Here is a 25,547-nt window from a genome sequence, read left to right as displayed (position 1 = left end):
GCATCCTGTGAAAGTTCTGGATTTTATAGGGGCCAGGATAAATACGCGCCAAGCCAAAGCTTTCCTAACCATGGACAGGTTGCGCAGCTTGTCGCTACACATAATGGCGCTCCTGCAGTCTCCAGCCCACCTGCAGAGTTGGTCCTGAGAGCCCTGGGCTCCATGGCGGCAGCCATAAGCCTATCGCCCTTAGCAAGATTGCATATGAGAATTCTACAGTGGACTCTTCAGGTTCAATGGTCACTCCTACTCCATCCATTGGAGTCGCCAATTCCCCTGAGCAAGATTTGCAGGAACTCCCTTCTTTGGTGGCTCCATTCCCGAGAGCTGTGGGAGGGGAGACCGTTTGTGATGCCTCAGCCCCAAGCCACGTTGACCACGGATGCTTCTCGCCTCGGGTGGGGGGGGCATTCTGTGGGCAGAACCATTCAAGGCACGTGGACTTCCTTAGAGACTGTTCTGCATATCAATGTCCTGGAGATGAGGGCGGTGCTTCTAGCATTGCAAGCCCTTCAAAACCTTCTTCCTCTGGGGACTATTGCAATTCAGATAGACAACATGGCGGTAGTCTGGTATATCAACAAACAGGGAGGCACCAGATCTTACCCTCTTTGTCGAGAGGCTATGAGAGGTTGGGAATGGGCGATTTCCACCAACCGTTTTCTGATAGCAACGCACATTCCGGGTCGGTCCAGCATTTTAGCGGACAAGCTGAGTTGCTCGATCCTCACACCTTACGAGTGGTCTCTAAACCCATCAGTAGCGAATCAGATCTTCCTCAGATGGGGTCAACCTTGCTGCAATCTTTTTGCTTCTCCGTCAAACACAAAATGCAGCGAGTTTTTCGCTCTGATTCCTCCTATGGGGGAGAGCCCCAGAGACGCTCTAGTGCATGCTTGGCCCCCCCCCCCCGGTCTCCTGTATGCTTATCCTCCTCTTCCACTGATGACAAAATTTCTGCAGAAAGCTCATTGGTTGGGGAGCAAAATAATCCTCATAACCCCATTCTGGCCTCGCCAGATCTGGTTCCCGTACCTGCGATCTCACAGTGTGGTTCCTCCTTGGATCTTAGATCCCCATTCCAGATCTGATCTCTCATCCTGCGGGATTACAGCCCCCAAACCTGGGCGACCTCAAGCTCACGGCTTGGTTGATCCAGTTCCACTAATCGCAAGGACTCCCGGTATTTCGTCTCCTGTGAAATCTATTCTGGTAGCGGCGCATAAACCTTCTACTAGAAAGATAGACAGAAGTAAATGGAAGCGTTTTTCCATATGGGCAAAAAATAGAAACTTAGATCCTTTTACTGCTCCCATCCCAACGGTTCTCAACTTCTTGTTCCATATCTTCGACCAAGGAGCTTGTGCTTCTACAGTCAAGGTTCAAATGGCAGCTATTTCCCATTTCCACATTGGAGATAGCCTTGGTCCCTTAGCTTCCGGTAAGATATGCAAAACCTTTTTGAAGGGCACCTTTCTGTTGAAACCTCCTGTCAAGAATGTGGTTCCACCTTGGGACTTAACCTTGGTTCTTTAGGCCTTGACTGGCCCACCCTTTGAACTGGCGGCTTCGGTTGAGTTAAAATTTTCATCTTGGAAAACAGCCTTCCTGATTGCAATTACTTCAGGAGAGTGTCTGAGCTTCAAGCCCTTTGCATGAAACCTCCATATCTGGTCTTCCATAAGGACAGTGTGTCTCTCAGGACTAACCCTTCTTTCTTGCCCAGTGTAGCCTCTGAATCCAATATCAACCAATCCATTAATTTGCCTGTGTTTTTTCCCAACTTTCAGAACAAAGGGGAATATAGATTACACTCATTGGATGTACACAGACAATTGCGTTTCTACTTGCACAGGATGGTTACTACTAGGAAATCAGATCAACTGTTTGTTTCTTTCGCTAAACCATCTTTGGGTAAGCCTATTACGAAAGTTACCTTGGCCAGATGGATATCCCAATGCATCAGGCATGCTTATTTAGTCTCCGGCCAGCCTGAACCCTTGGGGGTCCATGCCTATTTTACCAGGTCTATGGCTACTTCTGCAGCATTCTGGTCGAGAGTTCCTCTAGACGACATCTGCTCAGCAGCTACTTGGTCCTCTTCTCATACTTTCATTTCTCATTATAAATTGGATCTGATATCCAGGAGTAGGGCATCATTTGGCTCCGCAGTGCTCCGGAATATCCTTCCTTGAGGTCCGCCCAAGGATTTAGGTAGCTGGGGACTCTGTCCCACAGGTTGCTGATCAAATTAACTTAACTACTTCAGATAAAGAAGTTATGTACTCACCATAACGTTCCATCTGAGTAGGTAACTTCATTTGTTTGCAACCGACCCCCCCCCCTTTCCCCCAACCTGTTTTATGGTTATTCCATCACGCAGGGTTTCACCTGGTCTTGCATTTGGTTAGGGTTCCTCTTTCGAGGGTTGTAGTCTGTTTTCTTGTTTGGCAAACTCGATCTGAGGACTGGAGGGAGGTGGCCGGGCATTATGGGTAAGGGGGAGGAGCTAAGAGCTCGGATCTTTTAGCTTGGAAAGCTGTTGGCTCGGATCCGAGGACGGATCCGTTTCCCACAGGTTGCAGACAAATGAAGTTACCTACTCAGATGGAACGTTATGGTGAGTACATAACTTCTTTTTTTTTTAGCCAGGTTTCTGTTAAAGCAACTATGTTTGGGGAGTAGTGTGCTATTGTGTCCTGGAGTTCAGGTATTTTATTTTTGATACTTCTAATATTAATATTTAGCATTAAAAGATGGTTGGTTTTGCTGCTGTTGTTGATTTGCCTAGGGATGAAGATAGTGGGGGTGTTATGTTTTGACATTTGTGTTGGAGCAGTTTGTGTTGGACAGGATGGATTTGGGCCTGGGTTGGGGTGGATATACCCACTTATGGTGAGCCTGGTGTTAAAATAGTGATACAGATGATGGAGTTTGGTGAGGAGTGTGAGAAAGTATTGTGTTTTTTTGGTGTAGGAATGAGAGTATATGTGTTTAGTTCTGAATTGGTCCGTTATGTAGTTCTTGAACAATTGTGGGCAGATATTATTATAATGTGTGGTGTCTGTATATGAGAGTGCATAATGTAGTGTTGTGCTACTAAGTTTAGGGATATTACTAGAGTGATAACTTGTGGTTTTATAAAGAATTATGAGAAGACGGACTAGACTTATTTGCATGATAGTTATGGTTATAAAGTTTAAGATGGTACTAGGTGGGGGTCTGAATAGGAATTATAGGGTTGCACTATATGTGGATGGGTAAGTAGTTTAGGTGATGTAAAAAATGCCTAATGAGAATGAGTGTGATTTGGCGTATTTTGTGTGGAGCAAGTTGGTGTTTTATAATATGATCTGACTTGAGGAGCTGTGATTGGTGGAGGTGATGTGAGAGTGAGCTGTGGGTGTGGCTGTGATTACTATAAATGTAGAGGTAGTGGGGGTGGGAGGGAACAGGGGGCAGAGCAGGGGAGCGGAGAGAGCACAAGCATTAGCGAGGGTGAATGGAGCGGGGCAGAGCCCACCAAGACAAGAGTAAAAAGTAAGCATCACTTTACAAATCTGAACACTTTAAACAAATTCCTGCAGTCTAAAGGCTTACCAGCAAGCCGAATGCAATTGCTGAACAGCACTTGTATCCTGGTGGGGGACTAGAAATTTAAAGATGGCTCCATGCTCAGCAGAATTCTAATATAGACTTAGTATTGGGGGAGGGAGATAGCACAAAGGGTGTAAACCAGGTGGAATGCAAAGAAACCAGAGAGGCAATCAGTGGAAAACTATCACTGAAGACCTCAGAGGGGGGTAAGTAAGAAACTACCTGTAAAGTGAAGGAGAGAAGAGACAGCAAACTTTATTAAGGTTGAGAGTGTGTCTTCACATTGACTTGCTGATTAGTAACCAGTTTGTGCACAGATTAGGGGAGATACATTAGCAATGAAGGGGAATATACAGAGATGCAAATAAGCAGATGGGCCTCCAAGTGATACAAACTAAGGCAGAAAGCACTGAGAGGGCTGTTTGATGGTTAATTTAGTCACAGGGATCTGAATTAAATATATACTGTCTATTGGACAGTTAGGATTACTACACTAGCTGGGGGGGCACAAGGCTTCAACAGTCAGTTTTATTAGCACACTGAGAACTACTAAGAAATATTGCTAATGTAATAGCTTCACTCTCATAAAAAATACAAGTAGAATGCCTGGGTGGACTGACCCTGCTCTTGAGGCTCAAAATGTATATCCTTCTTTAGTTTGCAGTACTGATTCCTTCTTATACTGTATGGGTGGTGTGGTAGCCGCAGACTGCAGATTTGCTTGAGTGTGCTCCTGCTCTTGAGGCTCAAAATGTATATCCTTGTTTAGTTTTGCAGTGCTGATTCCTTCTTACACTGTTTGGGTGGAGTGGTAGCCACAGACTGCAGATTTGCTTGAGTGTGCTCCTGCTCTTGAGGCTCAAAATGTATATCCTTGTTTAGTTTTGCAGTACTGATTCCTTCTTATACTGTGTGGGTGGAGTGGTAGATGCAGACTGCAGATTTGCTTGAGTGTGCTCAGCAAGCAGAATGCAATTACTGAAGAGCACTTGTGTCCTGGTGGGAGACTAGAAATTTAAAGCATAAACGAACTACCCTGCCTGTTTGACATCATTACTAGAGAGGGACGAGCGACATGGTGCCAGAATGGGATCCAGAGTCCTCAGCTTCGAGACCTGGAGGCACTCAGTTAAGATTGCAGGAATATACAGGAGTGAATCATTCCTACTGCACGTTGTTGTTGTTCTTTCGGCTTTTCCCGGTTAGGGATCGCCACAGCGGAACTCCGGTCCGCTAAAGATTAGCAGTAGATTTTTATGGTGCCAAGGTGCCAGCTCGACACCCAACCTTCAACGAAGGCACGCCCATTTACGCATGTCTTTCGAACCCCACTTGACTGCGGGAAGGACATGCAGACTCCACACAGAAGGCACTCCAGGCGAGAATCGAACGGGAGAACCTCTTGCTGTGAGGCGACAATTCTGCCGCTGCTGCAAAACACGTCAGCAAAGAATTTCAGGTATTAAAACTTGCTCAAACTATTTATTTTTCGCAAAATATGAAATGAAGCATTCAGAACGCTCTAAACTAATTTCTAAGTAACAGAAATATTCAAAATTACACTATATTAACAGAAATATTCAAAGTAACTACAGAAAATGTTTGAAATAAAGGCAAATCACATAAAATGAATAAAAGAAAGGAAACAACAGCATTTTTTCTCTTAGCACTACTTTTTCACATTAATCAAAGCTATTCAAGTTGTCTGAATTGTATGAAGTGTTCGTATGTTTGTGCAATATTACAGTACAGTTTCTTTATCAAAATACAGCTTTTTCAAAGCATATTTCGCAAAGTACAATATTTCGAAGAATTTATTATGCATTTGAATGTTATTGCAGGAACATATAGCAGCTTGTTTGTATATGATTACAAGTGGGTCATGATTGCATTGTATTTTACTATAATTTGTTGGCATGGCTGACTGATTTCATTGACCAGCTCCAATTAATATTGCAGAGAACTGGAGAGTGTTTGAACAAGAGTATAATATTTTCATACAGGCTGCATTTTCTGATAAAGATTGACCATACAAAGGGATTTATTCTTCTTAATTTAGCTGGTTCAGACACTATTGAAAGAAAGTGTTCATTTCTGTATGCACCTGCTGTTTTTGCAGGAGAGGGGGAAAACCATCATATAGAGTCAAGGGAAGACCCCGAGTGCTTGAAACATAAATTTAGAGAACTGTGTAACCCCAAAAGAATGTCACAGTGGAAAGGCACTTATTTTATACAAGGGATCAGAAGCTGGGTGAAACTTTTGCAGCATGTAAAACTGACATGCGAAATAAAGCTAAAATGTGCATATTTGGTGATTTAAGGAATGAGTTGATAAAAAGACAGACTTGTGTGTGGGGTATTAAAGATGATGCTTTGAGAAAGATTTTGCTTTGTGACAGTGTTTTAACTTTGAATAAGGCCATTGAGATTTGTCAGATATATAAGCTTACAGAAAAGCACACAGCTATGCTTACAAATGAGAGATGCATGCTTCCAGTTACTTCTAAATCTCATGTTTTATAGCATGCAGCACGTGGTTAAAAGAAATAGGCCCAAGCACATGGCAACAACTGTAAGCCCTGCAACAGTCGCAGGGAAACCCCATAACTTTTTAGCAAGTTCCAGAGCATGCACAGTCTCAGTGAAGCACAAGAGTGAGTCAGTAAACTGAAGAAGAATGGGCCCCCCACCCAGATTTATATCCAACTGTTGTAATTGTGGTGGAAATTATGAGCCTAAAAGGGAAAAATATTTAGCTTTTGGTCAGCAATGTCACAAATGCAATAAGTGGAATAATTTCAAAAGGTTTTGTAAATCAAAAGTGGCGCATACTTTTATTAAAAGGAAACATTCAAAGAGGCAAATTGATCAATTAGAAAGTTGTGACCCTACTTTTTATGTTGATGGTGTGTCTGTGCTTAATGAAATAGTCAATGCAGTAGATTTATGGGCAAAGAATGAAGTATTTTGTACTATTCGGATAAATGGAAGACCCATAGAGCTCAAGGTTGACACAGGTTCAAAGTGCAATGTTATGTCTGCAGAAACAAGAATATGTGCTGGTGAGAAGCTTGAGCTGGCAAAGTGTATGAAGCTTGTTGCTTATGGTGGTGAAAAGATTCAGACTGAATGCTCAGTGGTGCTTTCATGTTGCTCTGCTAGGAGAAGCTATGACTTGTTATTTTATGTGGTCAAAAGGCACATGCAGTCATTTTTAGGGCTCAGAGACAGTTTGAAAATGGGACTGCTTTCATTTAATAAGGAAGTCCATCATGTTAGCTTAAAAGACTACTGTTCTAATTTTTCCCAGTATATTTTCTCTACCTTTGTTGATCTTTTCTAAGACAAACTAGGCAAGCTTCCAGTGGTGTACTCCATGAAGTTAGACCCAGATGTCAGCCCAGTTGTCAGGCCAGCCCGGAAAGTTCCAGTAGCTATGCAGAACAGAGTCAAAGCCAAGCTAGATAAAATGGTGCAGCAAGGTGTCATTTGTCCAGTTGAAGAACCAACTGAATGGCTATCTTCCATGGTGGTAGCTCATAAGAAAAGCACTGAAAAGACCTCATCATCCAATGTGTACATTCGAAGACGCTGTAGCTATGAGTTCATTTTGGCAAATTTTGCTTGACAAGAAATCCTCATTGCTTACTACTTTCAGTACTCCTTTTGGCAGGTACAGATTTTTGAGAATGCCATTTGGGATAAATTCTGCCAGTGAAGCCTTTCAATGTGCAATGGAGCAATTTTTTTCTGGATATCCTTGTGATATTATAAGTAGATGATATTCTAGTAGGAGGTAATGATGAAGCTGAGCATGACAGAAACCTCAAAAAAGTTCTGGAAAGAGCACAACAAGTGAATCTTAAGCTGAATCATCAGAAATGCAAGTTCAGGTTAATAGAATTCACTTATGTTGATCATTTGTGTACCAAGTCAGACTTACAACCAGACCTTTCAAAGCAAACAGCTATTCTTGAGATGCCAGCTCCAGACAATGTTCAAGCCCTTCAATGTTTTCTTGGCATGGTTAACTACCTAGGCAAGTTCATTCCAGACTTGAGCCAATTAGCAAGGCCTCTTAGCGAGCTGACACACAAAGATTCATATTGGTCATGATTGGAACACCACCAGAGAGTATTTGATGTCCTCAAACATAGAATTTTCAATCCACCAACTTTCAAATTCTATGATGTTCCTAAACCAGTCACTTTTTTCTGTGGTGCTTCGAAATTTGGTCTTGGTGCAGTCATTCTTCAAGAGGGTCAACCTGTTGCCTATGCGTCCAGATCTCTAACCCAAACCGAGATGCAGTATGCACAGATAGAGAAACAACTCTTGGTAATTGTGTTTGCATGTTTGAAGTTCCATGATTATATTTATGGTCAACCTATCCAGATTGAAACAGATCACTGACCTCTAGTCACTGTTTCGAGAAAGCCTATGCATACAGCTCCAGCCAGTTTGCAACACATGATGTCAGTTTTAATCTTGTCTACACAAAAGGCAAACTTCTTTAACTTACTGATACTTTATCCAGATCACCCAGAAATACTGAACAGCATGAGAATCTTGATTCTGAAGTCATGGAAGTGAGATCACCCTGAAATACTGAACAGCATGAGAATCTTGATTTTGAAGTCATGGAAGTGAGAAATTTTTCTTCTACACAACTTCATGAGCTTAGAAATCATACAGCCACAGATTCAGTTCTTCAGAAGCTCAACCACTTCATCAAGCAAGGCTGGCCATCAAAGCAATCTAGTTTACCTCAAGAAGTGCAACCTTATTTTCCTTACAGAGATGAGATTTTGTCTGACAATGGTATAGTCATGAAAGGTCCAAAAGTCATTGTTCCAAAGTCCTTGCAACAAGAGCATATTACTTACTTGCATCGTGGACACCCAGAAACTGATTCTACTAAAGGAGGACAAGAGGACTAGTGTTTTGGCCTTCTAAGTCACAAGACATTGAGAGAGTACTTTCATCTTGTTCTGTATGTAATAGTACAAAGCCACATTAACAGAAGGAACCACTTCACCTAAACCAGATTCCTGAACTACCTTGGTCGACAGTAATCAGTGACATTTTTGAATGGAATGGTTAACATTACTTGGTGTTAGTAGACTCTTATTCCAGTTGGTTCAAGACTGACCTACTTGTTCACCAAAGACTCCCCCTGTTGCTAAACCCAGTTCTGATCACTATATTACTAGATCAGGTTGCCTTTCCAGACCATGTTACAGATACACAGCAAGTTGGACATGAACACTGTGTTTGTTTCTAATGTTTGTATTATTGCATGTCTTATTCTAATGTCATTTCATTGAGGTCAATCTATTTAAGAGGGAGGATGTAGATCAATATGTATGTATGCCTTTAAGAAGCTTTCCAGGGGCTTGCACAAGTGTATAAATACTGAGCACGTGCGAGCCTGACTGCCATTTTTGTAGTAAGCTGTTGAGATGTAAGCACGTATGTCTGTGTAGTCTGCTTGCTAATCAGTTTGTTTATATTTTGTAATGCTGCTATCCATCCTGATGTATTGCTATGTAATAAAGCATAAATTAACTACCTCACCTGTTCGTCATCTATACTAGAGAGGGACAAGCAACAGACCTCATGGCGGTATACCACCTTTTTGTTTCCTATGTGACTATAAAGAAGAGAAAATAGTTTCCAGACTAGCTAGCTGATTGCATTACTTTCTGTTGATCTGCCTATAAAAAGGCCTTGCAAAGACAAGTCAAGCCCCTATCTAACATGACTGCAACAGCTTCTACAGACTTTGTTAGAGAGATCAATACCCATGCCATAGTGGAAGCAACCACTTGATTCTCTGTGCTCACCTTTTCCAAGCAATGCAGACTGGACAGCCTGTCCAGGGACAGGGAGGGTTTCACCAGCCTTACAGGCTGCCTTACTTAAGTAGCTAATCTCTGTGATAATTGAGAAAGTTTTAGAAATCTTCCTAAAGGTTTTGAATGCTGCATTGATCCATATAAAGACCATGGGTTCAGGCACCTAGACAGGGCGACATTTCTGAGTGGTACATTTGGTTGAAGACATATGGCTGAAGTAACATTCAGCTGCAGAGAAATGTGGCTATTGCAGATTCCCTGTGGGCTAAGAGAAGAATGTGGTGCCATGCCCGCAACTTCAGTAACAAAATGCACAGGGGGGAAATAATGTCCATGGCCCTCAAGGCAACACAGGACAGGAAGCATTATGGCAGGCATCAGCAGCAGGCTGGCCAGTGTGCATGTCAGTGGCAGTAAAATGCAGTGCACAATGGGCAGTCCCTTTATAACTGGTGGTGTGTGGACCAATTTCTCCTTCACAATGTCTAGGGAACATTACCTAAAATGCATGCTGGAGCATAAATGTGATAGCAGTAGCATGCAGGATTTCGTCCATACTGTAGCACACTTCTACATGTTGTAGTTACATAAGCATGTACTGCACACTGAATACATCATTACTTTTTCTGCCCACCCCCCACCCCCACGGTTATTAAAGTCATGGGTATAGCGGTGTTTGCTTCTGTATGGCCACAGGGAATTTAGAACAGCTATATTTCTCTGCAGCTGAATGTCACTGCAGCCATGTGTCCCCATCCAAATGTACCATAGGGAAATTTACTGCTGCCTAGGTGTCTGAACCAAAATAACATGTTAGACGTGTGTCAGAAACTTAGCATAGTAGTTGATATTTGAGTAAGATCCTTATTGGAATATAGTCATTCTCTCCATCTCTTCTTCTAGTATCTTGGGCATTCAAGAGATGAGTACCAGTTCTACCCCGATAAATAGTGACACTGCATCATCCTGGGGTATTGTTTTATGAACAGTCCAGTAAACTGCCTTCAGGATAGCTACCAAAGTATCATTGTTGAATTCAGACAGGTTGTATATCTCACCATTGTGGTGATTTTTTCTGATTTTTGGACATTACGTCTAATAACAAAGATGTGTAGGTGATCACTGAGTGTGTCTGCTAGAGTACCTGATGAGGTCATGCAAATTTTTATTCACCAGAGGTGAAGGTGTAGATGACAATTAATAAAGAGTTGAAGCAATTTATTTGGGAAGGGAAGAGGCCAAGTGTTAAGTGGGATAAGTACCCCATAGAACAAGGTTGTCTAGGGTTACCTGATTTGAAGGGCATAAAATTTAAGAAATGCAGCAGTGTTAGTCCAAGGGACATCCTCCAGTGTTTAGTGAGGATGAGAAGTTGAGAAACATTTTTCAGGTGCACTCATTACTGTCATCTAAACAATGACCATATCTAAAGCATCCTCTTGTCAGAAGCACATTTAGACCAGAAGAGAACATAGTACAGAATGGCACAAAAACCATACAGCCATCCAAGCTCCAAACATGTCACATGATTTGTGCAGCTTCCAACATAATTTTCCAGAATGGAGGTTTCACAGCACATGGTTCATTTGCATACACTTCTAATCCATTGCAGGAAAAGTCCATGGACAGGTTATACAGGAGAGACAAACCAGAAAGTCAGAACTAGGATGAATGACCACAGACATACAATTACAAGCAAAATGACTGACAAACTAGGGTCAGCACACTGTACACAGTCTGACATTTCCATACACCTATGGAAAGAACTAAGGAGATTGAGCTAATTCAGTTGTTCATTGTGACAGTCAGTAGTCTGTACCTGAATATTGGTTTTATGAGACATTATAACACTTAAGAACTTTTAACACTGAGCACCTAGCAGTGAATGCAGATAAAGTGTATAAAGGGCCATCAAATGTTTCTTTTTTTTTGGTAATGCATGATTTTATGATGAATGTACTCTGAATCCAAACTGGTGACCATCTCAGTTAGCTGTAAGATTTCTGGAATTGTGTTTTAGCACCAATTAGAGTGTGGTTATTTTCACTTAAGGTAGCATTATAGTAAGAACACTAGTAACCATACGCTTAACAGTCAGTAAGAGCTTAATCTTCAGTCAATTTTAGCAGTAAAACAAAACTTTGTTCAGTATAGCTGCTCTTCAGTGGGATTTGTCAGCACTTTTGACTGACATGACAACACATTTTCTTCTCTTTCTTTTTTAGGTAACTAAATCACACCTTGTGTAGTGTTATGTACTAACTGCACACACTGTCTATACATTTTAACCCAATATTTTACTGTCTTGATAGTCCTTGCCTTTCTCATAACATATCACTTCACCAGTGTAGTGGGTATTATTGCAAGTTCGTACTTCCTGTTAATCAGAAACATCCATCTCACAAACCCTGCTTGTTCAGACAGACTAAGAAATTACAAATGATAATTTATTGTTTTCCTTCATTTGGATTTAAGTAATATCCCTACACATTTCTTGTGTTCAAGCTGTAATTATCTGTGCTAAATGACCACAAAATATAAATATGTAAACTTTGACCTTTTTTATTTTATAGTAGGGCATGATGTGGCCTTCAACATCAGGCTTACAGCCTCTCTCTCTCTCTCTTACACACACACACACAAAATGTGTCTGTCTCTGAGATGTAAAGTCATACTAAACATCTGAACTGCACACTTTTTTTTTGTCTCCACATTGGCATTTTTCACCTGTGTTTTTTAGCCAATTGGAAATAAATGATATACTGGCCTTTCTAGGCACAAGTGTATATTTAAGCGCTGCATCAAACAACAGTAAAGTAATAACATTCAACAAAGGGCTCATGCAAGCCCTTAAGCTTGAGTAATTGCAAAGCCTATGTTGGACCAATAAAAGGTATCACATTGTAATTTGAAGGGGTACTTTAAAGCTACACATTTAAGGCTCAAATACATAGCTATTTATTTAATTTGTTTACTGGGGTAGTGCACTGATCTCAGTAAACCATTTACGGGTGCAGCCTAGGTAATAAATGAACAAAACATATTTATAGATACAAGGACAAGCTAAAAAAAAAAAATATATATATATATATATATATATATATAGATATATATATATACATACATACATATTTACAGATAGAAGGATATACTAAACAGTGTACAATAAACTCTCAGTTAACCGGAACTCAAGCAACCAGAACTATCAAGCAACCAGAACGAAAAATTGAAGAAATACAGCCCCCCCGCCCCCCGCAGAAACATACCTTACATTTTTTGAGTTTTAGAGTTTTAAAAAGGAAGATAGGAATAATTTCCTTTCTCCCCAACTTAGGAACATGTCCAACCAAACAAATAGTATAGGATACAGTATTAGTCAGGCCCATTTTTAATAGTAACTCTCAAGCAACCAGAAGCTACAGTTGTCCGGCATCTACCAATCCCCATGGTTACCAGTTAACTGAGAGTTTACTGTACATATTTACAGATGCAAAAATATGGTACAACATTTACAACATGCAAAATAACTCAAGCAGAAGGATATAAATTAAAGTGGAAAAGGATGATGATGAAATATTGAGGGAGGTGTGTCAAGAGATATAGTGAGACTAAGATTTTGGATTCCAGACTTTAAGAAGAATAATAACAGCCATACAGAATATTATATTCAAAAGCAGCACAAAGTATTCTAAGAACTAAACCAGCACTGGAATCGAAAAAGGAGATTTCACCGAGAAGAATGTCTGCAAGTAGGGTTAGAGAAAATAGGTGATATGGCTGCAGTTTACTGGAAGAAGTTAGCAAATGAATCAAGTTATTTAGAGCAAATAATTCATCAGGGAACGATGAAGCTTAGCAGAAGGTTGGTCTGCAAGTCAGAGACTGTCTTCCCTATTAGGGACTGATGACAGAGTGTAGGTAGAAATGAAGGGATGGGGGAGTGCTGAGTGAAAGATCAGCTTTGGTGTATTTTTTATTGAATCTACAACAGAAGATGCTGTTAAAAAAAGAATATGAAAAGCAGTCATATTACTGTCCATTCTTACCTCTCTCCTCCACCGTCTGTTCGATATTTTCATCAACAACCTATACTCGGTATCCATAGAAGCTACACTCATCCAATATGCCAGTGATTCACCCCTTATCTACTCTGTCCCTAATCCTCCCCTTCTTTGTCAACGTACTCAAGACTCTTTCACCCCCACAGAAAATTGTCTTTCTGACTCAAATCTAATATTAACCCCCCAACAAATAAACTACTTCATTTCACATTTAAGTCACATGTACATTGCAAACCAAACTTCAACATCACCTCTATGGACAACACAGTAATTGAAATAGTCCCACATTCCAAATTGCCAGCAGTCATAGCTGTCTACTTTCCATCACTAAAATGTGGAACAAATGGACAAAATGCGGAACGCTTTCTATCAACATCTACTGAGAAGCTTACAGGATGGTTAAAATGAGTTATTTTGTACTTGCCAGAAATCCATTTGATGAATTATTATGATTCAGTATTATTTTATCATGGATATCAGTTAAACAGTTCTTAACACTGAGTGTGTGACAATGACACAATCTTTCATTGTGGAACTATGAGGAACATGGACTGTGTAAGGCTTAAAATGAAGATTATTCCTCATAACGAGGTATACTTGAGGTAAATTAGTAGTTCTTATTAACTGCATCCTAAAAGTTGAACTACATATTCAACAAGCAGTGAAGAAAACACATCAGAAACTAGGCATTCTGTAAATGGATAAACAATTCCTCTGTAATAGCAGCAAAAAACAACAATGGCTGATATTTCTAACTTTGTGCAGTAAGCATTCAGTGGCTGTAGAAGTGAGCAAATAAAAATATATAACAACGCAGTCTGGATGAACGAAAGCCACTAAAGTGAAAGATAAGCTAAACTATTTTCAGGAGCTGTAGACTTCTTCAGTTCAGTGTTCATGCCATGATAACAGTATTTCTTAACTGAACAGTATGAAGCTCGAGCTAGAATCCAACAGTTTCATTGCAAAGTAGCATCACACCTATAAACTCAAAAGTGTGATGCAGTTGTCAGTCAGGTTGTGATGGGGAAGGGGGAAGTATCAGGTCAGTCTGAAGTGGGTGGGTACTGAACATAACAATGAATGGTAGAGATTATGAAAACTTATTTGCTAACTGAATTTGGGAAGGAAAGAATTATGTGGATTGGCCACTGTGGGGAGGCGGCTGTGTGCTTTCACCTAGGTACTGGGCTTCATCACATGAAGTGGCCAAGAGAGTTGACCCTCTTGAGAGTTGCATAAATTGTGTAGGTCTGGGATGAGGGCATGGTGTGAATGATGAGATGGAGCCTTAGTGAGCATAATCCTGTTAATAATGCCAAAATCACATCAATTGCTGGGATGTGAGAGCATGCAGTCTGTTTTGTTTGTTTGTCCTTTGGCTTTTCCCGGTTAGGGGTCGCCACAGCGGAACTCCGGTCTGCTAATGATTGGCAGTTGGTTTTTATGGTGTCGAGTTGCCAGCCCAACCTTCAGCGAAGGCACGCCCATTCAATGCATGTCTTTGAAATGCCCACTCGACCGTGTGGAGGACATGCAGACTCCACACAGAAGGCACTCCCAACCCAAGCCGAGAATCGAACGGGAGAACCTCTTGCTGTGAGGCAACAACGCTACCACTGCACCACCACGGAAGTACAGCATGCAGTCTATGTTAAACTGAATTAAAATCACAAAGTACCAACTATGTAACAAACTAAGTGAAGAGAGGATAACACAAATCTGCAAACTCTTCCAAAATGAGCAAACAGTAGCAGCATATATACATTTATTTATACTCATACGTGCAAACATATAAAGCCCCATAATACAATGAGACTGAAAAACAGGATGGAAACTAAGTGTGGGGGGATGGGTGTGGGATATTAGTGGATATTTACTGAGAGAAGGTAAAAGAACAAACCTAATGACTAGACTCCGAGAAAGTAGGCTGTTAGGGAGTAAACTCTGGAAAACACTAGCTCATCTTAAAGGTTCAGAGTGTCATAGGTATTAGGATTGCACAGGGGGAAATCAGTCCCTTGTGGTAGGTGAGAAAATTGATATGAGGTGTAGGAGTACAGAGGGAGAAAGAAACAAGTGTAAAAACCTGTGTTCCTCCTGTGCACCTAGCAGATTAGATGGTGTGTGCAGGGACACAGGCAGTGGCAACAAGTGTGCTTCTTGAGCAGTAGTTAGGTTAGTCCAGGAAAACCCTCGTATGAGAATTATGAAATACAATTAAACATAACCATGAAAGTATCGATCAGTGGTTCTTGAGTGTTCCAAGTGTCCATAGTCCTGGATGGAATTGATTATGAGTCTTCTGTTTTCCCATACTGTGTCACTGCACAGTACCAGGGGAGTCCAAAATGGGAATTCACCCATCACATCTGTGTATGTTGTAATGAGGTGGTCCATGTAAATCCTGTCTGGTTGATAGATAGTAGTCTTATGGATGAGTTCTTATAGGAAGGCTGTTGTTAGTCACACATGAATAGGTAGTAGTAGTCTTGATGTTCCATATGTCTAAGACAGAGGTGACTTTTGAAGAAAATAGTCTCATTGAGTCTGGGTTTAATGGATGTAAACATCATGGGTAACTGTCTGTGGGTACCTGTAAGCCCGCACAGGCATGAGGAGTATACTGTTTTTTATTTGGTTTCATTGTTTTTTGTTTTTTATCAACAACTTTTATTTGCTTTGGGGAGGTTTTGTTCAAGTTTGAGTACACAGCAGACCATCTCCATGATGCTCATGCCTGTTGACGGGATTAGCACCAATAGAAATGCCTTCATAGAGGACACAAACGACTTCCATGTCTGCCTGTATGATGGTCTTGTGCTCCGGATGCTCAGTACTGGGGAATGAATGAATGAATTCAGAAGCATTGCAAGGGGGCTTGATGTTTAGTAGGCACTTGGGGGGAGACTTGAAGAAGAAAAGTGCTGCTATTTGATTTATCCTCTTCACTCATAGGGTTTGTCATGGTACTAACCATGATGATGAAGGCCTTGCAGGGCAAGACCCACCATATATTCCTGTAGTTGGATACTGGTAGCATTCAGGTCTTGTGCACTGCACTGTTGAAGGCCCTAGGGTCTCTATAAACTGGAAAAACACCTTCATTGTCTTAACTGTAGGAGCTGCCTTCATCAAGGCTGACCTGTACTATCCTCAGTATTAGAAAGAGCCCATGAGATCATGATTCTAATGCCCTTGATGAAGATACAACATATGTCTGAAGCTAAGACCTTCCTACATCTTATGGAATTTTGACAGCAATCTTCGCTGCTGCCTCCCCAAGGCAACAATCAGAGGTTGCAGTGGGGCAAATGTGTCACTTGGTGTAGAGTCAGTGTTCATTCTTAATACTTTTGTTTGCAGGCTGTTATTGCAGAGATTTGGAGTGGCGGACTATCTCCTCCAGGCATTATGCTATCTTCCCTTCCTGCTGTAGAATCCATCACTGGTCATGGTAATAGATGATCTGGCCTTGTTAGCTGAGTGTAGTGCCTCTCTCAGCTTCACTGTGGTCCAAGAGAACTGTACACCTCAGGATGGGTGAGCCTTCACATCAAGAAGCTGGAGCTATAGGCAACGTTTCTTACCTCGAAGGCTGTGGAAAGTGAGCTTATCTAGTTAGACAACCATTTCATGGTATGGTACACAAGGAAACAGGGAGACATACTTTCAATACTTCCTTTTCAGAGAGGGGATATTTGTCTAGCTGTTGGCCATAGCAGAATAATCTCTGTTACAGCATTTCACTTCTGGTAGAAGTGAATGTACTTGTGAACTCCAAGAGCTGCAGTTCCAGTGCTTCCTTTAAGCTAAGAATTTGGAAATCCTGGGGATACCTGGGTTTAACTGGATCATGTTCCACCAAAACTGGATTATCAGTTTAAGGTTAATCAACTTCTGTTAAAAATAGAATGCAAGTAATGTTATGGGATTATGGGAAAAGGAAGTTTTCTCTTATTCCATGGATGCATGATGCCAGAATTAGGATATGTAGAGATGAAGCTCTGTGGATGCAAGGGTGCTTGCCTCCCCTCACAATTTTTTTATTTTGTTAAAATCGGCATTTTGTATTGTTAACTTTATTTCATGTTTTTGTGGTTCACTGTAATTCTGTCTGTGGAGTTACTGTGGACCAGAAATCCTGTATAGACAGGGTCTTCTGGGATTTGGGCATTTCTGTGATCGACGTGCTTGTCACATGGAAGAATGTGGTCCTTCCCTCTTCTTTTTAGTTCAGGCAGGGCAATGGGGAGGTGGTGATAGATGTAGCTCCTTCCCATGACAAGGTAGATTCCTACTTTCTCACTTATTTCACACTTGATGACCAGTTGCAGAGAAGGACCAAGACTGTTCTTATCACTCTTTTTAACACAAAAGGATGTGGTTTCAGGCACCCAGTTTCTTTACATGTGCTGAAATTGTCCCACTAAAATCCTGATCTTTATCAGACAAGTTCCAGTTGTGTAAGAAGACTGTGTGTGTGTATGCATATGTGTGTATATATGTATATATATATATATATATATATATATATATATATATATATATATATATATATATATATAGTCTTCTGCCATATTTATTTTTGCTAATTGCAAGATCACACAGCTTTGGGAAAATGATATGTCCTTTTTTTTTCTTAAGGGTATACAACATCTGAGATGCTAAATTTAGATTATGGCATGTATAGTACAGTAGGCTTACTACGCCTCTCCAGAAATGTTATTTTTATTGCTTCTTTACTTTTTCTGCCCTCTAGTGATTAAACTTTTTCTTTGTTCTTGTAAACAGTGTTTTGCAAGTCAACCACAGGAATGTAAATTATCTGAGCCACATGTATGACTTGGGTCTCAGTTTTTCCACCGTCAGCGTGCTTTTTTCTAACAGCTCTACCTATCATATGCTGCTAGTGTTGGCTAGTTTTGTTGCAAAGCACCAACAGTTTTTCAGAGGGATTCCCTTGCCTTTTAAGAACACTTCTCAGCCTTGAGACATTAAATTAAAAATTGATAAATCTGCCTTTCATAGTTCGGTGGCATTAGATTTAATCTCTTGAAAGATTACATGCTTTGTTGTTGTCATCTGTACTTGAGAGTCTGGGAACTTCATGCTGTTATTTGTTGGGTGGTCTTCTCAGGGAAAGTGTTCCCCTTTAGGACACTCCACATTTCTTTACAAAGTGATGTGAGAATTGTCTTTATAGTCTGTTCATCTCTCTGTTTTCTTTCCAGGAACAGAAGTCAAAGGAGAGAAAAATCAGTTCAAGCCCTGAATATATCCTGTGATTGTCCGTCTTACCTAAAGGTAGTTCATATATTTAGGAAGACCAAGCGAGAATCTATTTTGCCATGTTTCTTAGGAAGTGGGGGACTTGGAGTAACCAAGCAAACCTTTTCAAAGTGGATTGTCTAATTGTACTGTATTTGATCATCAGACAGACAAACGCTAATTGAAAAATTATGCATTTAGAGGCTGCTTTTGTAGGGGCATGGTGACTTCCAGTGCGTGCTTCAAGAATGTCATCATTGTGGACAGCTTGCCATAGCCACATGACCATTAGTTTGCTCTTTTTCATGCATTATTGCTTAGACCATGATTCCAGGAGTAAGGCCTCCCTTTGGTATTGTTACAGGATTTGTGCTTTTGAGTTTTTCACTTTTTTGCCATTTTCTGGCAGCAGAATGTGAGGAGGATTAATGTTTACTGCTTGGGATTCTTCTCAACAATTACTCACTTTACCTAAGTCGCAAGTGATAATTCAAAAAAGGTTTTAAAAATTACCCACTGCGGAAGGCCTCCTGAGTGAAATGCAGCTTATATGTATTTATCACTTAAGCTGATCTGCAAGGAGTGTTTTGCAAACAGTGCTTACTACCCTCCCATTATCAGCTTTATCTGAATGTTTCTTCCATTTAACCACTGTGGATGGAGTGTTTTGGCATACCTGTTGTTTTCATCTGTGGTGATAGGGTCCTTTGAGATGGCCCTTCCAGCAGAGTCAAGAGTTTGTAAAATAGTTGAAATATAATTTCAGAATAATGGCCTTTGGATGATTTTTGTGGGTCTGTATTACCTTATCGAATGATGAAAAGAGCGAACGCTCATTTTGTGTTTGAACTTTTTTTTGCAGAGCAGCGATTTTTTTCCCTGGGAAAAAAATTGCTGTTCTGTGTCTTCGCTCTTTAGGGATTTTGACCTTTTTGCATCAATGAAAGAGCGTTTGCTCTTTTCATTGTTCAGTAAGGTAATATAGACCCGATTTTATAGCTTTTTGACCTTTTCCGTAGTAGATGATTTGGTGTCCATTAGACTGCTGCATTAAGAAGTCCCTTCCTGGATCCATTCACCCACAGGATACTGAGGCAATGGATTCTTCCACTCCTTCCTTCAAAAGGTATTATTTTAAGGTATTGCTATGAAGCCTTTTGGTTTGTTATCCCATACATATGAAACACTGTTGTTAGGGTATGGTATTTAGGTTGAGTGGGTTTTGACAACTTGGTGATGGTTTCATTCTCTCAGCAAAATATTGGATTTCCTTTGGAAGCCTGCCTGTTTCTGCCATGGTTGTTTCTTACCATCTGCACTCTTGCAAGAAAGAACTGAAAACAAATAGGAAACAGTTGTCCATCCTTTTATGTGTGTTGCTCCAGTGAGTTTGACAGTGGGACAGCTAAAGAGAAAGCTGACCCTCTCAAAAAGAATTTTAAGAAACTGTATTAGTAAGTAGCAAGTGGTTGTGGAATGTGCTGATGTCATGGCATTAAGGTAGGTAACTAAGCAGCTAACCTTTTTCTCCTTTGTCAAGCATTATGAGTTTTGCATGACCTCCAAAGGGATGATCATGTTTTCAATAATGGTGGTGGAAGACATTTTTGCGTTTCTCTGTCTAGATTCATTGTTTCTGTTTTCTCTGCTTAGTACGTTTTTCTTATATTTATAAATTAAAACAGGAGGCATCTTTAATACAGTATTCTATGTAAGACATTTATCCTAATTCCAGCTATTTTGATTTGAGATTGTGCTACTGCTATGGTATTGTGTTCCATCTTTTAGGTTCATAGGTAGGTACTAGGCTATCGGCCCAAGGGCCTACATAAGCCTAGCCAACAAGGTTCCCTGGCTTATGCCACCCAAGAAAGTTATTTTCCTGTGCTACTGTCGAGCAGAGACACAGAAGTGATCCCCGGGGTGTATTTCCTATTTCCCATCCGCTCAAGATTTTTCTTGAAGAGTGCTAATGAAGAACATTGCTTGACATAGATGGGTAGCCTGTCCCAGAGTATGTGAAGTCTCTGGGACAGGAATCTATCCCTCCAGCATGTCCTGTTTATTGTGGTGACAAGGTTTAGGTCCCTAGAGCTTGTAGCTCGGAGGGATTGGGATTTCTTTAGGTGTAGCATGTCCAACAGCTCTGGGTTTGACATAGCTTTATGTTAGGCAGAGAACACCTCGGAGTAGGCGATATGCTACGGAGTAAAGCTGGAGCTTTTTGAGACGGTCAGTGTAGGGCATCTGTTTGAGGCCAGTAATCCTCTTTGTGAGGTACTTCTGTGGCCTTTCCAGCTGCTGCAATTGTCTTGTGAGGTACATTCCAAAAAGGGGCATTGTACTCTATAATGGGTCTAATGAGTGTTGAGTAGAGGGGAACAATGACCTCTTTTTTCCTGGATGAGAACCCTTTTATGATGAGGGGTGCCAAGTAGAAGGACTTCCTGACTACTGTGGCGATGTGACTATCAAAGGACAGACTACTATCCACCTGGGTCCCAAGGTGTCTTATCACACATTTGGTGTTAAGTAGACTGCTGTCTATGTAGTAGCTCATGGGTACAGAGTTTTTACCAAAGGGGATGACAATGCACTTTTGACATTGAGCTTGAGGCCTTGGCTCTGACACCAGGCATCTGTCTCAGCGAGGCCCTTCTGTAGGATTTCCACATCATTTGGGGACTCGACTATGGCTCCTAGTTTGCAGTCATCTGCGAACTTAGTTAGTCAGAGGCCTTCTGTGTTAGCCTGCACTTCAGAGAAGTAGATACCAAACAGGAGAGGTCCCAGGACTGAACCCTGTGGTACTCCACTTGTCACTGGTTTGAGGTCAGATTTGGAGTGTGCAACTTTTACAGTGTGGGTTCTGTCAGTGAGCCAGTTGGCAACCCATCTTGTGACATAGGAATTTATACCTAGTTTAGAGAGTTTTGCTATAATTTCAGAATGGGGGATGGTGTCGAAGGCCTTGGCGAGGTCAAGATAGGCTGTGTGAACCACCTTAGCCTCATCTGCGGCTTTGTTGACTGCTTCAAAGAAGTCGATCAGGTTTAGGAGGCATGATCTGCCTTTCACAAACCCGAACTGGGTGGGATCCAGAGTTTGTAGGTTACCAATATCTTTGTTTATGAGTTCCATGATGATATGTTCCATGGCCTTGCAGACCAGGCTCGTCAGGCTAATAGGGCGATAGTTCCCGGGATCAGTGGTGGCTCCCCCTTTGTGGAGTGGGATAACTGTTACTGTACGCCATTCAGTGGGCACAAAGCCTGATGTGAGGCTGTGATTGAACATGGTGCTTAGGTGGGGAGCCAGTTCATTCTGAAGTTCGTGTAAAATGCAGTTTGAGATGTCCTGTCCCATAGATGCTGTGTTTTTGGCTTTAGAGAGTGCAACTTTTACCTGCGTAGTTGTGATTACAGGGACTATGCATTTTTCCTGTATAGATATGGGTCCTTTAGGGGGTGAGGGGGGGTAAAGTTAGCACTGAACCTATCTGCCAGGATGTTGACAATATCAGTTAGTTCTGTAATTTTCGTGCCATTGTGCTGTAACTCAGAGCAGATCTGGGTTTTGCCATTGAGATTCTTAACATAGCTATAGAATGCTTTGTGGTTGTCCTTAGAATCAGTGGCGATTTTGTTTTCATAGCTAGCTTTGGAGGAACTTATAAGGGATATCAGCTTTTTACTGAGGCTGACCAGGGAGCTCCTCCACTCATGGGATTTTACTCTCTTTTGCAACAATTTTTTCCTTCTGTTGTACAGTTTGTTTATGGCAGGGGAACACCAGATTGGCTTCCTTTTTTTGGAGGATAGCGTCTCTTTTCTGTTTGGGATAGCACGATCCATGCACTCGTGTAAGTGCTTATAGAGTCCATTTGTGTAGGATTCAGCAGTCGTAACTGTATTGTCCATCTACATGAGTGTCATGAAGTTCACTACTTCTGTCTTAAGAAGGATGAAGTTGGCTTTGGAGAAATTTTTTTACTGTGGATTCCTTAATGGGGGGTGGGGGTGGGATGTGGATGGGGTGATTAGCTTATGGTCGGATCGGAGCAACGCTCTTTCACCTTACAGCCTCAGACATTCTCTTGGAAGGGCAGTGTCAGTATCTTGTACGCTTTTCATGTTTTTTTTTTTCATGAGAAGTCATCATTTATAGGAAATCTTTCATGTTGAGTAAATAATGATGGCAGTATAGCCTGGAAAGTTACAGCTGTAAGATGTTAGTGGGCTTTATTACGCAGATCTCGGTTTAGTTCCTTTTTTCTCCACAGGCATGGTGTATTACTTTATTTTTTAACCAAGCACAATTTCTCAGGCCACACTTCTGAACTTCAATTTAATAAGTTTTACCTGAGAAAGCAACTAAAAAGACAAATTAAAAAAGTATCATGTAATTGTCACATAAATTCAATTTCATCTTTGCATCTGATGGATTCATTTGATTTTTATAGGGAAAAGTTGAGGTTATTGGAGATGACAGCTTTTTTTTTAAATATATATGCTGTTATTAGATGAAGAGCTGATGGCACAAAAAAGACAGGGTGACTGTCACTGGTAAAAACTTGATAATCAGTAAACGTTTGCTGCAAGTTGTTAGTGACCAGTACCGTCTCAGTCTTACAGTTTCACTTGCGGAATTGTGTGCATTTGAAGTTCATTTTCTGTGATGACTGCCTCACATTGCTGTATTTATTGTTGTATTTTTCCATTTATTTTATTTATTTGGGAATTATAAGCCACACTTTTTCTAACTTTTTCTCCAAGATGTTTTTTTTTTTGTATTTAAGGGAATTGATTTAATTTGATGATTTTTTTTTCTGATGTGTTTCTTGTTTTTCAAGGAATTGATGAGCCAAGCAGCAAAAATCTTGGGATCAGTTGACTTCCTGGGCAATCCAGTGGGGCTTTTGAATGATGTTTCTGAAGGAGTCTCTGGACTGATTAAATATGGAAATGTGGGTGGTCTGATCAGGAATGTTACTCATGGAGTCTCCAATTCAGCCGCAAAGGTACATTTCATACAGTGATTGTTTGTCCTCATTGCATGTTCATAGCCAGTTGTTCCACTGATGATGAAAAGCAGGAGACTACAAGTTATTTGATGATCAAACATACTTGACTGAGTTTGGATGGTCTTGATTCTGTCATACATAAATATAGTCTTCTGTAAAGCAGGTCACTTATGTAAATAGGAATCATGTAAGATGAAGGGTTATCTCAAGGTAGCCTGCAGTACTGGAGAAGACCCTCTTCTGGTTAGCGTTAATGTGTGAGAGTGTAGATGCTTTGCTTTATCACATGGATTGTTCATCCAAGGGAGGCAAAAAAAGAAATGTACTATCATGTGAATGGATGGTGATGCAGTTGCAATAAATGCTTTAGATTCTTTTCATTGCACCTATAGAACTCCAGGTCTTTTGACTGCAGATTGTTGCATTGGTCTCTCACTCCTACATCTATTGTTTTTTTCCAGACATCACTGTGATGTCCTTCTGTTCCCATGTTGCAGTATTCATGCTGTGGGATTCCCAGCCCTCAGGTGACCCAATGTCGGCTCCTGTACAAAAGCTTAAGCCTAGCTGCCGTAGTTGCGTGGGATGTCACACGTAGGGCCATAAACCTTGGAGTATGAATGTGACGTTGGCACGCACAGACCTCAGAACTTTTCAGCCACAAACGACTACTTTGACTGCTTCACTCCTACATCGGAAGACATCTAAAGATAAGTACCCCATTGGGGTTTTTGCCTTTTCGTACCTTCTTAAGCTTTAGCTTGGTTGCTGTAGTTGTTTTTCGCTAGCCGATGTCAGAAAAAAGAGTAAATGTAGTTGCAGGAACCAGATTCCACACAAGACTTCCACGACCACTATATCTTTTGCTTAGGTAAGCAGCACAACCACCTGCTCTGTTTGCCAATTATTCATACCCAAGACCTTAAGCAGCTGTCTGTCCTCGTTAAATCTATTTCTAGAAAACCGAAGGCTTAAACACCTCGTGCTTAGGATGGATCTTGAGTTGGCCACCCAAGCCAAACAACCGCGGAAGAAGGCCAAGGTTTGCAGGCCTTCTCCAGACGCTGCTCTACCTTTGGATGTCCCGCCGACTACCGTTCTAGGGGCCAAGGGACACCCAATTACTCTGACGGTTCAGACTGCTCCTCTAGAAGAGGCCATGTCAGTACCCATGGACAGCACGTCAGCAGAGTTGACTCAGACGTTGGTCATAACCAACGCGGAGGGGGAACCATCGCTGGACCAGCCAACGGAGATCACTCCTACACCAGCACAGGCCTCTGTTTCCTTATCCACCCAGATGCACACTCCTTCTAAAAGAAAGCAGAAAACAAAATACTTGAGCCCGACGTCTCCGGCAGCCCCAGACTGGGAGTCCCTCCCTTCCACTTTGATGCAGGTGTTTATGGTTCTTAGGCCTACAGGCCCTACTTCCACCAGGATCCCTGTACTGAGTCCTAGGCCAGCTTCTGCCTCCTCCCTGCCTTTAGCATCTACTCAGCAAATAGTTGCCCAGGAAGACCCAGAACAGTCTTGTTCCTCCACTGAGGAATCTGTCTCCTATGTTTCACATATTGCCTCTCCCATAGACTAGTACTCACCTGAAGAGGACTCTATTGAAGGGGACTCCCCACCTGAGGACTTATCATTTGGGAAGACTATCTCAAAAATGAAAGAGTATTTCATGTGGGATACTTCTTTAGTCTCTGAAACCCAGAAAAGATACTTTGAGCTT

At 41.2% G+C, this 25,547-nt stretch overlaps 1 protein-coding gene across 1 annotated transcript in view; it reads left to right on the top strand.

The window, feature by feature from the left end:
• The first annotated feature begins 23,640 nt into the window (after window positions 1-23,640).
• The window catches only part of LOC122793565 (vacuolar protein sorting-associated protein 13D-like), an 845,840-nt gene continuing 843,933 nt past the window's right edge, over window positions 23,641-25,547 (top strand). Inside the window, exon 1 of the mRNA XM_044061723.1 lies at window positions 23,641-23,809. Coding sequence (XP_043917658.1) covers window positions 23,648-23,809 — 162 coding nt within the window. The 5' untranslated portion in view covers window positions 23,641-23,647. The remainder of the gene's footprint in view (window positions 23,810-25,547) is intronic.

The sequence above is a fragment of the Protopterus annectens genome, chromosome 2.part0 (assembly GCF_019279795.1).
Source record: "Protopterus annectens isolate FY-2018-M chromosome 2.part0, PAN1.0, whole genome shotgun sequence".
Classification (NCBI taxonomy): Eukaryota; Metazoa; Chordata; order Ceratodontiformes; family Protopteridae; genus Protopterus; species Protopterus annectens.
This window is presented reverse-complemented; position numbering and strand designations above follow the sequence as displayed.